Source organism: Crocodylus siamensis, chromosome 2, assembly GCF_052110815.1.
Source record: "Crocodylus siamensis isolate JL-2025a chromosome 2, ASM5211081v1, whole genome shotgun sequence".
NCBI lineage: Eukaryota > Metazoa > Chordata > Crocodylia > Crocodylidae > Crocodylus > Crocodylus siamensis.
The window spans coordinates 220,562,280-220,578,571 of record NC_143396.1 but is presented as its reverse complement, the minus strand read 5'-3'; the positions used below and the strand labels follow the sequence as shown (position 1 = coordinate 220,578,571).

General features: G+C 41.2%; 1 protein-coding gene across 21 annotated transcripts in view; it reads right to left on the bottom strand.

The window, feature by feature from the left end:
- Positions 1–404: 404 nt before the first annotated feature.
- Positions 405–16,292, bottom strand: part of MADD (MAP kinase activating death domain) — a 115,781-nt gene continuing 99,893 nt past the window's right edge. For 20 of the 21 annotated variants that reach the window (XM_090033107.1, XM_090033105.1, XM_090033111.1 and 17 more), the window contains 3 exons: positions 10,540–10,609; positions 2,856–2,902; positions 405–947 (listed from right to left, as the gene is read on the bottom strand). In XM_090033107.1, coding sequence (XP_089889233.1) covers positions 840–947; positions 2,856–2,902; positions 10,540–10,609 — 225 coding nt within the window. In that variant the 3' untranslated portion in view covers positions 405–839. The remainder of the gene's footprint in view (positions 948–2,855; positions 2,903–10,539; positions 10,610–16,292) is intronic. The other variant, XM_090033122.1, reaches the window with a different exon arrangement.

The window sequence follows — 16,292 nt, the reverse complement described above, 5'->3', positions numbered from 1 at the left end:
TTTTTATCTTTCCTTATTATCTACTCGCTTATATTAACTGTTCTAGCTAACACTATATTTATGTATTAACTGCACTGCTGAAATGCTAGCAGAGCTGCTCTAAAATTCCCCATGTCAGACACACACATACATTACAAACATACCAATTTTAAGAGGACTTCATAAAGCCTAGCTTCTCAAGTTTCCCCTATGCAAAGCTTCTCTCACTGGTGAAGCAGTAATTCTATAAAATTTACTATCCAATCAAAGCCCCATTCTCCAATTGTAGGCTATGCAGAGGAGCTTAAGGTAGCTAGAATATTTCATCTCTACTGAAAGGACCATGTGGCAAGAACTCCACGTTGATGGGTCAAGTAAGAACACAGAAGAAAAATAATACAAAATATCACATTTAAACAACAAACAAATGATCCATGCAGGACCCAGCTGCTTCCATTGTGCATATTACTAAAGAATCTGAAAGCAGAGGCCTGCAGCTGTTAAGTGAGGAAATCTGTGACACTGGTACCACTGTAAAGAAAAACAACTGAACTCCAGATGCATCAGTCTTCTTGGAAACAGAGTCCCAAAAGAATGGCCAGAGCAAGTCACCCACAGTTATACTTGGATGCTGATACTCAGTACTGTCTGATAAACACAGCTTATGTAAAAAACTCCAATAGAATGAATTCAGCAGGAGAATGAACAGTAAAATTTTAGATATTTCTAAGGGGGAGGACTTGCAGGATCAAACATAAATAATCAAGTTCTCACAGGAGACAGTAATGTGAGCTCCAGTAACAGCAGTGGGAATACTAAACGCCAACATGCCAAAGGGCAAACATTTCCCAATATCATGATCAACTGGAAACTGGACGAGGTGGTTTGCTTTTGCTTTCTGCCTCTTTCCCACGAACTGCAGCCACATAAGAGAAGAGACACAACACGGAGTAGCAGATCTCATGAGCCTAGAAAATGTTAGAAAAGGAGATAATGAGAGCCTTGACAGTTAAATATTTTTTAAAAATATAATGACTGATGTTTGCACTATTTCTTTCCACAAAGTTCTACTCAGTGCACTTAGAAGCACACTGGCAACAAAAACACATGTGGGAGAAAGGATAATGGCAAATACTCCAAACAATCTCAAACTGAGGTGGAAAGGAAAAAGACAGGACTTAATACTAAATCTGAGGAAGAATTTTAGGGTCAGCACATTCAAAATCATACCATAGACAGAGAAAATTCATTCATAAAGACAGGATATTAGGACACAAAAGTGGCCAAGTGCTTCAAAGAAACATTCTGTAACACTAGATCTTGTTGTGCTGTATATCACTGCAGACACTCTTCTAGTAATGGAAGACAATGTTCAAAATGACTAATGCACCTCATTGTCCAATATTTTCAATACTGTACCTTGAATCAGTGACTGGTGCAAGTTCTTCTGTGCTCCAAGTGGTGAAGCGTGTATGTCCACAGACAGTGTTAGTGCTTGTAGCTTTTAGACAGCTGGTGTAATTGTACATATTATTCCTCATAGAAAGTAACTAATTTTTAGAAAGCTTTACTAAACTATGTCACCTGTCATATGGCAAAGAGCTCCACAGTGTGATTCTACATGGCATTAGAAGATATTTATAATGATTAGTTTGTTGTCATTTTAATTCAAGTAATATAATTCATTTTGCCATTCTGCGAGGCAACATGATCTACTGAAGCCTGGAACTTGGGAGACCTGATTGTGTACCTAGCTTTGCCAACGGCCAACTGAGTGCCTTTAGTTGGTTATGCCACTTCTATGGGCCTCTGTCTTCTCTGTTTCTAAAATGGGGATCATGCCATGATCTTTGCAAAGCGTTCTGAGTTCTCTACAAGTTTAAAATCACTGTATAAAAATAGGCATTACATAAGAAGGTACATTTTACTGTTTCTGTATGATAGGACAAAACAAAATGGTGTACATAAACTATCACACATTTCCATTTACCCATCTATTTTTCCCTTCTGGGGGACAGGGGAGGGGGCATTCTGGGGTTTTTTGTTCAGGGACATAGTTAAACTTCCTTGACTACAAGGATGTAGTCTTAAGCCACTTACACTGATTCTAGGAATTTTATATGTTTAATAAATTTCTAATATCCTTCTTCTATTTCTTCTAGTTCTTGGGACAAAGTTATCTCCTAGTAGATATCTACTCATGTTTCATTAACAGACACACAGAAATACAATATGGTTCAGTAAGTGCCATGTTAACTGTCAGCATGTCTTCAACAATTAAAACTATGAAAGCTACTAAATTGGAGAAGTTCAATAAGCCATCTCCCCTGTATTCTGTCTGATTTTGTGTATTGTGCTGCTTAACATGATAGCAGTAGGGGAGAAATCTTCATAAACTCAGCTGGTGATCAGTGTGGGCCTCAAAGTGATTCACCTTTCCACTCTTCTGTGGATTAGGAATTTAGATCTCCAAGATCATCAATTCAGCAATTTTCACCAGCACTTAGTAAATTTAAGTTCCCTATTTCATTTTCACCTCTCTCTAAAATGGATTCCTCTGTGCACTACTTCAGGAACTGTCACAGTTTTATGAACATAAGAGACATCAAGCTACAAATATCTCCCCTTTAAGAGTTAGCTCAAAGAGTAGCTTGCATTTCATGGCAGTTCCATTACATAACCCTGCAATCCCAGTTTCTATGCACTGCGCTCCAATTCAGCATGAACAATCCTTCACAGCACTTCTGTACACAGGAAAACCATTCCACATAGCCAGGACACAAAAGCCGTGTCAGATAGCACAATGATTGGCAACAAAATGGAAATTGAATATACGTATCCTCTAAAAGAACTATAAGGCATGGCAGTTGACTTACCATTGGCGTCTTGTACTTGTGGCTCACCACTTCTTTAGTTTCAGGAACTAAAACCGGACGGGCAAGAGACAAAACAAAAAGTTCAAAAAACGAGAGGAAAAAAATGAAAGAAAGCACAATGTTCCCATAGGAAAGGGGAAGGGATGCACACAGACTGCAGCTGTAGAAACTGGGCACTCCACTACTCTTCACTTCCGGATCCTATTCTTCCTCTATATTGACAGTATGAGTGTTGCTTGAGGACACCAAGAAAGATGCATTAAGTAACTCAAGATGACAAATACTTCTTTGGCTCCTTGACTGGGAAAAGCATAGAAGGCATTTGATGCTTCTCATAAGCTCAGTGGTTTTTCTGATGTTGTTACTTTAGACTTGGTCTAGCAGAAATTACATAATATCTCCCTCACAAATCTTTTCTACCATCTTAACGCCTCTCTAAATTACCCTCTACATGGTAATTCTTATACTAATTGTTTAAAAACTAGCCCCTCACAAGGGGTTCTGTGAAATCTACAAAGGAAAGAGATTTGATTATGGCAGGGTGGGCAATTATTTTGGCCAGAGGGCCCCTTAGAGAGTTTTAGTGAGCTGTTGTGGGCTGGGTCAGCACCCTCTCCCCCACAACAGCTCACCAAGATTCCCTAAGTGACCCCCACACTTGTCCAGGCAGATGGGATGGGGCCATGCACAGGCATGGAGGAGCAGCAGCTGAGAGCAGAGCAGATGGGCAGGACTAAGATGGGGAATGCGGGGCTCCCTACATGTTCCTGTAACAGGCGCTGCTTCTGAGGGCAGGGGCATGTGGAGAGCAGATTGCGGCTCTGCCCTAGGCTCCAGCCCTGCGCTGTCACTGCCCATTGATCCCAGGATCTCCAGAGAAACCAGCTGGGACCCGCATGGGCAGGGCACACAGCTGAGCAGGGAGTGGCATCCAGGAGCAGGATGGGCAGGCAGAGCCAGAGACCAGGATCATGGGGCAGTGACAGTGAAGGACAGGGGCCCATGGCAGAGTTGTCATTCGCTCCCTGCACGCCCCTGCCCACAGAACTGGCATCTGTCACATGGACATGCAGGGAGAGGATTGTGGCTGTACTCTGGTCCCCAGCCCCACACTGCCACCACCCTGTGATCTCAATCCCTGGCCCTGCTTACCCATCCTGCTCCTGGACACTCCGCCCTAGCCCATCTGCCTAGCTGTGCATGCTGCCCACAAGGGTCCCAGCTGCTCTCCATGGAGACCCTGCCTGCCTGCTCCATCCAGTGCTCCTGACAGTGGTTGCAGGGTAGATGGGCCAGGGTGCCCATGCAGTAGAGCCATCTCTACCAGCAGAGCCTGGCAGTGGCAACAGGAAAGAACCGCCACTGCTGGGGCCACAGGTCAGGTCTGGCCTTGGTAGTTTAGGTTTGGCCCATGGGCTATATTTTGCCCACGCCTGGATTATGGTGAAAACTTTCTAGAGTGAAGACTCTCTCATCCAGGCCTGCTGCATCTTCACCACTGCTCATAAAATCCATTTCCTTTTGTCTAACATCTATAATACAGAGCTGACCTGACGCCTTCATAAAAAAAATGAACAACTTGCTTGAACGGACAGACTCAAAAATATCAAGAAATAAGAGTTCAGTTACAAATCGTTGTCAAAATAGAAGCCAAGCTTGATTTGACTTCTAAGGGTATTAAAGGAAACACCAGCTGCAACAGATGACACAGATACAGTCTTGTTTCCAGTAAAGCTTCACCTTGCTCTTGGCATCTCATCTCAAATAAAGAGGGGGCATAGCACAACACAGTCAAGGAAGAATTTTCCCTTTGCTTTGATTATCCTGAAGTGCCTGAAAGCTGCATCCCTCCCTTGAATGTATGGTTCACCTACACTGTGCTTCTGTCCCCATCTGTAACTGTTGCTCTGCATGGAGCCCATGGGGCAGGGGTGCACAACACAAACTTCATGGAGGGCCACTTGCAAACTATGCTTTCCAGTGGAAGCTGTCATGAGTGGGATCTGCTCAGCTTGGCTGTACACCCTCAAACCATCTGTAAGTGGGAAACTGGACCACATATGGAGGCACACATACAGATTAATGAAGTGCTGCACAACAAGGAAACAAGGCGTACTATTTTGCTTTTTTCAAACCCTTTTTTAATAACATGGTTTAATAGAGACTTATGTTAGGCCAGTTAGATTGCCCCAGTGGGACCTAAGTAGGCCATATATTGTGCACCCCTGCCATGGGGAGACAACACAGGGAACAAAGAAAGAAAGCACAAGGTATCTAACAGTCTACGGGCAAACAAAGGCAAATTTAAGTTTTAAAAGCTAAAGGGACAACAAGACATGATTCTGGATCCTCTCCTTCCAAAGTGGTGGAAACATGCCTTGGAATTTCTGTGGCACACCAAATCTTACAAGAAACATTATAGATTATTCAAAACCAGACCAAATTAGTTACCGGTTGATAGAGGAAAGTAGGAATGGGAGAGTGAATCTTTTATAAATTCATAGTGCTATTGAGAGAAACAACAACAAAGGCAAAATAACCATGAACTCAGCATAAATAATTAGGAAAAAAAAATGGAGACCGAAACCTAGCCATGCACATGGCACCTGACAGACTATGACAGACGCAACAAAAATTTTTATAGAGGAGAGGGGTCATACTTCAGGGGGTCAAAACCAGGCAGTGCAGACTGGGCTGGAGTGGAGGATGGTAATCCAAATCAACAGTGCACCATAATAGCATCACTGGAAAGACCCAGTGAAAAAGGCAGTCTTTGTTTAAGAAAATGAAAAGATACAGAGTAACTTTGAAAGTCCCCATTTCCTTGGAGGGCAGTTCAAATCAAGGACTGAAAAAACAGGGTGAAGTGCATACCCAGGCTGCACTGCCCCAATCACACCAGTGGCTAGAGTTGGCAAGAGAATGAGGTGCACATCCAAGCTCCCTTACCGGTTGGCACCAGACATTCCAAATTAACTCCATGTCACCAGGGGATAAAGGTGGGAGTGAAACTAGTGCACAGCTGAATGGGGTAGGATTACACAGCAGTACAAACCTCACTTCCCACTGGATAACATACAATTGTTCATACACTTCTCAAAAAGCAGGTTGAGAAAACTGGAAGGAGCTTGTATCATGAAGGGAGGAGAGAAGGGAAGCTGTAAAGTCCCTAATGCCCCTTCCCTCCCCCCACAATAAGAGACAGCAGGGACAGGACCTAGGGTCTTTTGCATTTACTAAAGCCGCCCACCCCCTTAAATGAGCGACTCTTCCATAGCCCTGCCAAAATTGGGGAAATACTCCGGAGAGGGTATGGTTAAGAAAGAGAGAAAACAAGAGGCTTTGGGTTTATGCTCAAGAGATCAAACACTACCATGACAGAGTACAAAAGTCAAGCTAAAAAATAGCAGAAGTATTTTTCTTCTAGCAATAAAAGTGATTCCTGATGCTGTTAAACTAAGCTGATGAAGGGGATGAGTAACTGAGCACCATCCTGCAGCCTCTGGCCCTGTGAATGAGAACATATGGCACTAGCAAAGAACTAGTTCAGGGGACATCACTTTACCTGCTGGAGAATGAAGGTTTTCATAGCAGCGGTGGTGAAGGGGCCACGAGAAAGTAAAGCACAAATACACGGCAGTAACTCAAATTCCAGAGGTAAGAGCCTTACACTTCTTCACTTCCTTTAAATCTTTGCTCCCATATGGGGGCAATAACCCCTGGCTCATATTCGTGCCCTGTTCTAAAATCACCCCTCCAACTTCCACTCTATCAACTTGACCTTCTGTCTTATGATACACAACTCTGTCCATTCCCACAACAAAGACCTTACTCGGAAAACACTTCTAAAACCTCAAAACAAAGTTAACTAAAACTTCCTGCCGATGAACAGAAACTCACCGAAACAGAATTCTCCCAGTCAGTCCTCATGCCTTCTGGTCAAGGCAAGAACAACTTTGGTATCCCTCCAGTCCTCATGGGTAGTAGCAGATTTTAACAGCTTTATTAGAAGCTCAGTTCGTTTTAAATATGCACCCTAGGAGCATATTACCATTTTCTCCTGGTAGTTTAACGGTGTAATTTATCTTTTGCACATAGCTGTCTGAGTTCTGCTTCACCTCTACTGATTTTAGAAGCACAGAACTGAGACATGCATTTTGCCAGTGTCCTCTGTACAAGAAAGCAATTTAGATCATCTGTAACATCTATCTTCAATTCCTTGTTCATTTTGGTAATCTGACAGACCTACCAGTTCTACTGCATATTTCCTACTTCTGATATATTTAAATATGTTCTTGCTATTTGGCCAAAGAGCTTTTGGCTATTTAATCTCAAAATTACTTCTTAAAATTTTCACCTTTCATTTTACAGGCCAGATTATGCTCTTTTTTCACTTCTTGAGGCTTGTTATTTAACCATGATTTTTCTTGCTTTTCTCAGGGGTTTTTTTTGTTTTTTGTTCCAGGGTATGAATGCCTTTTGGGACTCCTGGGGCACAAAAATGCCTTTTGGGAATGTTAAAGCAGTTGCTGTGTTGAGGAAAGAATTTAAAGTTCTTAATTTTTGTCTTCAGCTTCTAATTTACTTCCAAATTTTTTATTCCAAAATTGCCTTTCTGGAAGTTTAGCATCACAGAACAAACTCTTGCTACAATCTTTCCTTATAGTAATTTGAAAGTGATTTGTGTTATGGTCACTGTTGTTTGATGGCTCAAGTTATTGTTTCTTCTTGACTCACTTCTTTCTTTATGTTGGATGCTCCAAAATAACTTTTTGAAGAAGTATCTGTTACTGGTGTAAAATTATTTCTCAAAAAATGATCAAAAATAAGAGACTTTTGATCATTTAAATATTTAAGTAGTTAAAGTCATCCAGGATAGTTTTAGAAGATATTTGGGCTGCTGATCTCAACTTCAACTTGTCATTCACTATCACTACTGTCTTGCAATCTTAAATATTTTTTTTGTTTTTGTTTGGTTTGTTGGTCAATAATGCTATAATATACTTTTGGTCTATTTTGAAGAAATGTGATTCTACAGGAATAGACAACCATTCAACATGGAAATCTTCAGTTTTAGGCCAGCACTTACAAGTGTTTTAGGTATTTCAAACTTCTTCAGATTCTGCATCCATCTAGAGATCTGAGATTTATAGTATGTGGCAAAATAGTTTTGAGGACAGTAAAGGGAAGACCTAAATTTCTTGTCAGTAGCTTATTTGCCTTCCAGGCCATTGTTCTCCAACTCAGGTCAGTGGTGTCATAAGAGGAAGATGGAAGTATCTGAACAAGGATTGAGACATGGTACCTCCAGATGTTAGTATTAGTTTCTTTCTTAGAATTATTAATAAAGAGGAGCCATCAGTCAGTACTCTTAACCCAAGGCATTGATAAAGAATCAGAATATCTGAAAAAGGAACCCAATGATTTAAAAAAAAAAAAAGTTAAATGGTGGATGTAACAGAAGAACAAACACTGACCAAAGTCTGAAATTGTTTTGTTAAGATGAGTATTATTAAAGGAAAGTTTTGCACCTTTGGTGAAGACCTATACAAGTGCAAAATTATAAACAGACAAATTAACAGCTCTATGTCTGGGACCCCTGAGAGGATATTGTAGAGGACATGAAAGGTTCAGATATTCTAGAAAGCTACAACATCTTAAATAACCCATTTGTCAGACTCTGGGCCAATTACCATATTTACTCATGTCTAAGACTGCCCTGAATTTAAAACAACCTCCCAAGAATTCGATTCTATATCTGAAAAATTCATAAATGTTATAATTTTTCAGGTATAGAATCTAATTATCAGAGGTTTGTCTTGAATTTGTCCCACTCCCACCACTGCAACATAGAAAATAGTGGGCGGGGTTCGCATGATCCCCTTGCCCTCTGCCCTAACTTTTCCCCTGCAGCCCCTTTCCCCATTTTACTGTAAGACTCTGCTTGGGCTCTGTTCCATCCTTTAGCACATGGAAGTTAGGAACAAATTTGAAATGCAAGGGACCAAAAAACACTAACTTTAAAATAAACACACCTGTAATATTTTGTATATAGGCAGATTACTATGGGTACTTATTAACTTGGTTCATCCAGAATGTTACCTTTTCTGCGAACTGTTACAAGCTGATGCAAGTTTTAGCACAGGTACTCCATCAACACACTTTTAAGCATCATTTTTGTACCTACTTATACACAGTATAAACTATTCATGCTATTTGTCCAAAGCTCAAAGGCTTATGATTTATCATAGTTCATTGGGCTTGGCCCCCATCAGAGTCACCAGCATTTCAATGGAGGGTGACCCCAGAGCTCAGCACTGCTCAGTATGTGTGTACTCCAGATACCCGCCATAAAGGATCCATGTGCTAATAAGCCCCCCACTCACTACTGGAACTGGGTGTTTTTTTCACAAGTCTCGAGAGTCTCCAAAAATGCATATGCAGATGAGGTACAGAGTCACCTGGTCTGGCACAACCTCACAAAGGGTGAAGCTATACCAATCACATGCGACAGGCTGAGAGAGGGGGTGATAGAGCCTCTCATCTATATAGATGTTTTGTGATGTTTGCTAGACATTTAAGGCTGGTGAAGAAACAGAAATAATTAGAAAAGGGAAAGAAAGGTGTTGCTCAGCTGTGGGAGTAAAGAGAAAGCTGAAATGTATTCAATGTAGTGGTTCACCATGACTAAGGGGGACTGAGTATAATGGGCACTATATCTTATTCAGATGGGCTGCACTAACTTAGCCTTGTTATTGATTCCCTTCAGCATGTTTCCCAATACCAGCCATGTATTTTACAACCACACTCAGGGTGGGCTACATTCAGTCAACTACGCAGTTGGTTTCCATTACTGACCACATGCCGCTTCTGACAGCAGTTTAATGACAGGCAATATACTTAATGAGGGATGTTTACTTGTACGCAAATATAAAACGAGGGGCTTTTTTCACAATGCTGATTGGGGGGGGAAAAAAGCCTTGTCTTATATTTAAGTAAATACAGTATTACAAATCACAGTGACATTAGGACACTTCTAGGCCCAGTCTAGAGCTCCAGAATAAACAAAATGGCAATCCTTAGCCAAATGGCAAAAAATCTCCAGTTCACTCAACCTTCACATCTCTGCTCCTCCCCATGCAGTCGTGCCCTAAAAACAAAACTGCTAACTAAACTGTAGTCCAGATACACGTTCCATAAATACTTCCTCTGCTTCAAAAAATAAAAATGAAGACGTGCGGCGGAGAGAGGAAGATTTCATAAATATGAGCAATTCCCCTTAGACTAAAACAGCACAGGCCTGTGTCACAGAACTCTGTTGCTTTTGACCACAATTTCTGAAGCAATGAAGGAGCTTGTTAAAGAAGTAATCACTAAGAATCTCCTCCTGCCATGATTCATTACCGATATCTATGCTGCACAACACTCAAACCATCTCCTGTAGCCTGCTGCTGATGCATCTAGGCCACTAGCATTTATTATGAAAATTTTCAAAATCATTCTCAATGCATCAATTCACCCATCCTCCCAGTTAATCAGACAACCTCTTAGGTGCAAAACTATTTTTCTTCCCCATCTCTGAAGCTGCCTATTATCTAATGAACATACAACGCTGAGACTGAGGACTGGAAATTTGAGTTACTGCCATGCGAGTACAGACCTAATATCAAAATAATGTAATTACCAAATTCCTCCAGGACAAAGACTCCTCGCACAGTATTGCACTTTTTAATGTGATTCAGCTCTATGAAAACCTATAAAAAACAGGGGGAAAAATCAAAACACATGATTAGTCACCAAAGAGAGTCTTTTTATTAAAAAACAAAAACAAAAAAACCCAAAAAAGAAACACTATCACAGCAGATATAACTTGAAGTGTTCTGGCACATTCTACCAATCCATTTATAGCATAATATATTAATAAAAGGAGAACAAAGATTAAAAAAAAAGACAAATTTGCCACAGTGCTAGAAATTAACAAAACTTAAAAGTGCTAAGAAGCAAAGACAGCAGAAGATGGAGTACCTTCCGCTCCTTGCAGGAGGAGAAAGCATGGAAGAGAAACGAAGGAGTTAGTAACTGACATATCCAACATTGCTACCCCTTCAGGCACTCAGCTGAGTTATAGCAAGAAATAAAAAAACCCAACACACCTGAAATGCAATCCAAAGGGGGACAAGAAACAGCTGGCTCCCAAATTTGGTATAACATAGCACCTGTTCCATCCCAGTTGGAGTCTGCCCCTCCATGCATCCTCCTCCAGCACAGAGGGCAGGTAAGAGGACTGTGATTCCCACCCTTATACTGCTCCTCCCATGTTATCCAGAAGTTAAATTTTATGGGCTAAAGGGAATTATCCTTCCCCACCAATTGCATTGCCAACTTAGAATTAGCTATAGACTTTGTAAAATATGATGAGCAGCAGGTGCACTCAAGTAAAGATCCTGGAAAACCATCCTGGAAAGCCATAACTACAGTTAGTCCTTGCAAGGTACGAAGCAGTTTGTGGACTTAAGGAGAAGCTACAGGCAGGTCATCAGGAATCAGTTCTATGCTTACATTTGGGGTTTTTTGGGAATGGAATATAAAGAATGGCAAAATTTACTTAGAAAGTGTGGGCAAGTCTCTTTCAAATGCTCAATAAAGTATCTTTGCAAGACTGCATCGCAACAGACTACAGTAACCTTTCCAGTTGCTCTAAATTTATAAAGCCATAATCTCAAGAGCAGATTTAGAATATCATTTGCTGGATGGGGAAGGTGGGGGGGGGGACGACACAGGAAATCACATCTACTAGGAACATAAAGAATGCAAAATAAATGTGGATGCTTGTCTTCAATTCAAAACTAACAACACTGCTTTCATTTAATCCCAAAACCCAAGAATGGCAAGAGAAAGTCCTGTGCCAAAAGTGAGATCATGCCAGCTAAACAATCTAGTTTTTGAAACAGTCTCACTACACCTGCCTTCAGTATATGGACTAATAAAACCTTTAGAGTAAATTGGACAGGCTAATTTTAAAGTATAAATTATATTTTCTTTAGTAGAAAAGCTATAGAAATGATCCCAAGATATTTTAGTCATCAAAATTTTCACTTCATGCATTTTCTCTTTTTGGAGGGTTGCAGAGAAGAGGAAATAAAAGCTATGCAAGGGGGTCTTTATCCATCTGTTAATCCAAATAATTTCCAGGGACTGCAGTAGTATTTGCTATACAGGTTCAGACTATGGAAAAAAGCTTTTCGTTCAGAAGTTCAACGGAAAGCCTCAGATCTATGAGATGTATTACTTATCTAGCAGTCCAGAAATCAAAATGGCAAGGCTCTATAAAAAAGCATGTTGCAACTCCAGAGGGACTTGACCTGTTCAAATACATACTAGTACCCACAATAAATGGGGTTATATACAGATTTTCCATTTTTAGAAAAGTAAAATATTTAAAACTGAAACTAAACCAGGGATAAATAAACCACTTTGAACTCTTATGGCAGTAATCTGCCCTAGTTCTACACAGCTGCTGATTTTCAGAAAACAGATTTACACAAGTTTGGTGGGCACTGCCTCTAGATTTCCTAATACCATTTGGGATAGCAAGAGGGATAGTTCCTCTCCTTTCACTCAGAAACCAACTGAGGGCATAAAGGAAAGAATGAGTACTTACCCTACAGTAACTGTGGCTCTTCAAGATGTTGTAGTCAGTAGAGATCCCATTATAGGTGCACATGCGCCTGCTGTGTTGTATTAAAACTCCTATCCAGGTTTCCACGGTTCTACTCAATCCTGGGAGGCCTGCTGGGCCCCAATTGTTACAACATGTCTCATATACAAGAGCTCAGAATCTTCTGAATAGCATAGTTTCTGGGGGACGTGCATGCACCCCGGGCCTCCTTGTAATCCAAAGTAATAGCAGTAAGGATGGAGTGGCTATGGCCCTCCCTCAGTTCCACTATAATTCAAAGCGTGTATTAGGAGATGAAGGGTGCATATGGACTATAACATCTCAAAAAGCAGTTACTGTAGAGCAAGTAACTGCTCTTTGGAGTATGAATCAGCCTGGATCCCACCGCACATGGCAAGCAAGAAGTACCATCTTCAAGATGGTGGGAATAAGAAGCATCAGCAGCATCAATAAAAGAGATATTGGAGCACTGCTCTCCCAAATCTGACATCGCATTTAACAACCAAGCATAGCACTTCACAACCTAAAGTGGACAGATGCACATAATGGCCTCGCAGATTTGAAGTCCTGAAACATTTCAGAACTAGGCAGAGGATGCTGCTTACAATTGATGGACTGCACCTTGATGAGCAGAGGGGAGGTATATTTGCCACCCAATAGCACAGTCACATGATTACACAGTGATGAAACAGCTTGGCCTTTAAGGGAGCCATGAATCACCAAAGAATGGATATGGTGACAACATGAAAGAATCAGCCTGCTGATACAGCATTGAAGACTATGGGATATGTTTAGTATACAGTTTCTTTTCCTCATGTAGTTTAGGGAAGAACTGAGGTAAGTTGACTGATCAATCTAAGTGGAACTTGGACATGATTTTGGGCTGGGACTTTGCATGAGGTCTTAATATCACTTTGTCTTTGTGGAATGAGGTACAGAGGGGTTTCCCACCTGAATACCTGAAGCTTACTCACTCTCCAGGCCAAGGTAATAGCAAGCAGAAACTTTTAAGAGTGAGCTTGTGCATAGAGTACAGTGCTCAAAAGGTGGGAGATCTGTGAGCTTCGGGAAGCTGACAGTGAAGTCCTATAATGCAGTAAGTTCTGTGACTGGTAGGTAAGCATGCATCAGGTCCTGAAGAAACTTCAATACTGTCAGACAGAAGAATACGGAAAACGGGAATGGAACTGCATGGGAGAGTTATACAACATAACACTAGCCCATTTAATTTGATCAAACTGAAGGACAGAGTCTTTCAAATGCATAACTGATCCAGCTTCAATATCAAAAACTTCAGGCATTTGGCAGAGTAATTTTTTCCTCCTTTGGATAGCTTCCTATTTTGGGCCAAGATCTCTTGAAGGTGTCAAGAACTGACCTTTTTCATAGTACTCACCTAGCCAGGGTCAAACCTAAATCAGATGCAGCGGTGCAAGGTCTAGACAAAATATTGGTCTTTGAATCTGTGAAAACAGGTCCAGCCAGAATATGGAAGCTTAATTCAGGGGTTGTTTGGCTATCTGCTGCAAGTTCATCAGCCAGAAGTGTCTCAACTAGTAGCATGCTCTGAAGATGAGCCTGTTTCATTCTTGTCTAGCTATGGCCATCAACCCAAGAATTAGAGGCAAGGCATAAAATAATTTGACTCGACTGCAACAAGAAGGTATTCAGCAGGGATCTCAGGCTTCTGCAATAAAATATGAGTCAACTTATATTATTCCTGGTAATGAACATTCCCATTGTTGGATTCCCCTATTGGGGAAATACCAAACTCATGGTTTGTGACTGATTGTTAGCTCAGAAAATCAGTTAAATCACTGAGGGTTCCTGAAAGGTACAAGGCTACCACAATAACATTTATGTAGGCTACTCCATTTCCAGTCCGATTGCCTTCCTAGAAGACTGTGTAGTGGGAGTTGGAATAAAAAAACTCCGTTGTTTGCTTATACAATATATTTTCAACACGTTGCTTGTTAGTATCTGAATTACTCAGTGCCACAGCCATGGAAGGAACACTGTACCTGCCAGCCTGATAGCTCAGACTACCAAAACATTTATGTGGAGCCCTGTGTCCATAGTCTGATGATGATCCTAGATTGTTCAGGTGGGCACCCTATTCCATCTTGGAGGAGTCAATTACTAATGCTCTGGTTATGGGTTATCAAAGGATACTTCCTTCTGGACACTGCTGTGGTACAAACACCAAATCACTACCACAAGGCCATGAGATGGCATTAAATCCAGGCCATCAACCCTGCTGGAATATTCTTACAATAAAACCAGACAGCCCGCAGCCAGTCAAGACTAGATGTGAGTACCTTTCTTCCTTGCATATGCTGCCAAGAGATGAGGCACTTAAAGACTCCCAGCACTCCCAACAACCCAAAAAGGCAGTAGTTTGTTCTCATAATAGTTTAACTCTGCATGAATCTGAGATACCTCCTATGAGCTGGGTGGATGGAAACGTGGGCTTAAATTCTGCAAACTGAGAGCTATAAAACATTCCTAAACCTGTAAAGATGGGATGAGAGTAGCCAACATAGGTATTTGTTTAGTCTCATATCTTAGATAAAATAAGGACTCCCTTTCTTATTTAGAATGAGGAAATAACAGTAGTAGAAACAGTTGTCTCTGTACTCACAAACAATTTTTTCACGGCACTGAGGCACAGCAATGAAACTACTCCTTCTGCAACATGTTTTTGCTAGAAGGGTCACTGAAGAGAGCAGGTAGGGGGCTGGATAGGGAGTAAATAACAAAAGGCAATGGAAGAGGAAACTGTAGATGACATCTAGCATTCATTCACTGGCTGAAATCTCTCCTAAGCCTAAAGGAAAGAAGCAAGGCAGTATTCAAAGGTTGGCCATGGGATCTTGGTTGTGTTGCACTTCTCCCCTTGTCAAACTTAGAGAAATCAATAAAAAAGAAGAGAAGGGGGTCACTAGAATAAAGGAGCTATTTCCTAGAAAGGTACTCCAGCTGGCTAGCTTGTGAGCATAAAGAAGTTCTTTGCCTTTCGGAGGGTCGATGAGGTCAGGGGTTAGACTCTCAAAGATTTAACCTGCAGCTTTTTGGGAATTGAGCACCTCATAAGTTCTGATACTCAACAAGTCCATACCATCAAGTAGCAGATCTTCAATGATTGCATGGAACTCTAAGGATGCCAGTTACCTGAAATCAGAAAGTCTGCACATCAAGAGAGATGTAGCCAGAGACCAGACAGTGGTGAAGAATTTATCTACTGTTGCTGAAATACTGCCTTGACTATTTGTCCTTCTCTAAAAACACCCTCAAGTTATTCTCTGTATTACTACAGGAGCCTAAACAGGAATGGAGTCGACCTTTCCTCATCTAAAAATTGCATCTTGCAAATAAAGCTTAATAATTCACAATGCAAACTATACAGAGGCCTAAAAAGAAAGGCTCTTCTGCCAAAAAGATTGGAGCTGCTGACTGATGGGGCCCCTCTCAATTCTGATCTTCTCCTGAACTGCTGAAACAAGTGCATACATTAAGGCACATGCGAAACTGCTTTAATGTAAGAGGGACTCAGTTCCTTTCCTCTACTTTGGGGAAAACGGAGAAAGGCCTGGGTATATCAAATGTTCTTCATAGAATATTATGCACCCTTGTGGATTGGGAGGGCAATTCTCATAAGTACTGAGGAGCTCAGTTTGACAAACTATTCACAGAATTTCACAGATTCACAGAAGTTTAGGGATGGAAGGGACCTCATGAGATCATCGGGTCCAGCCCTC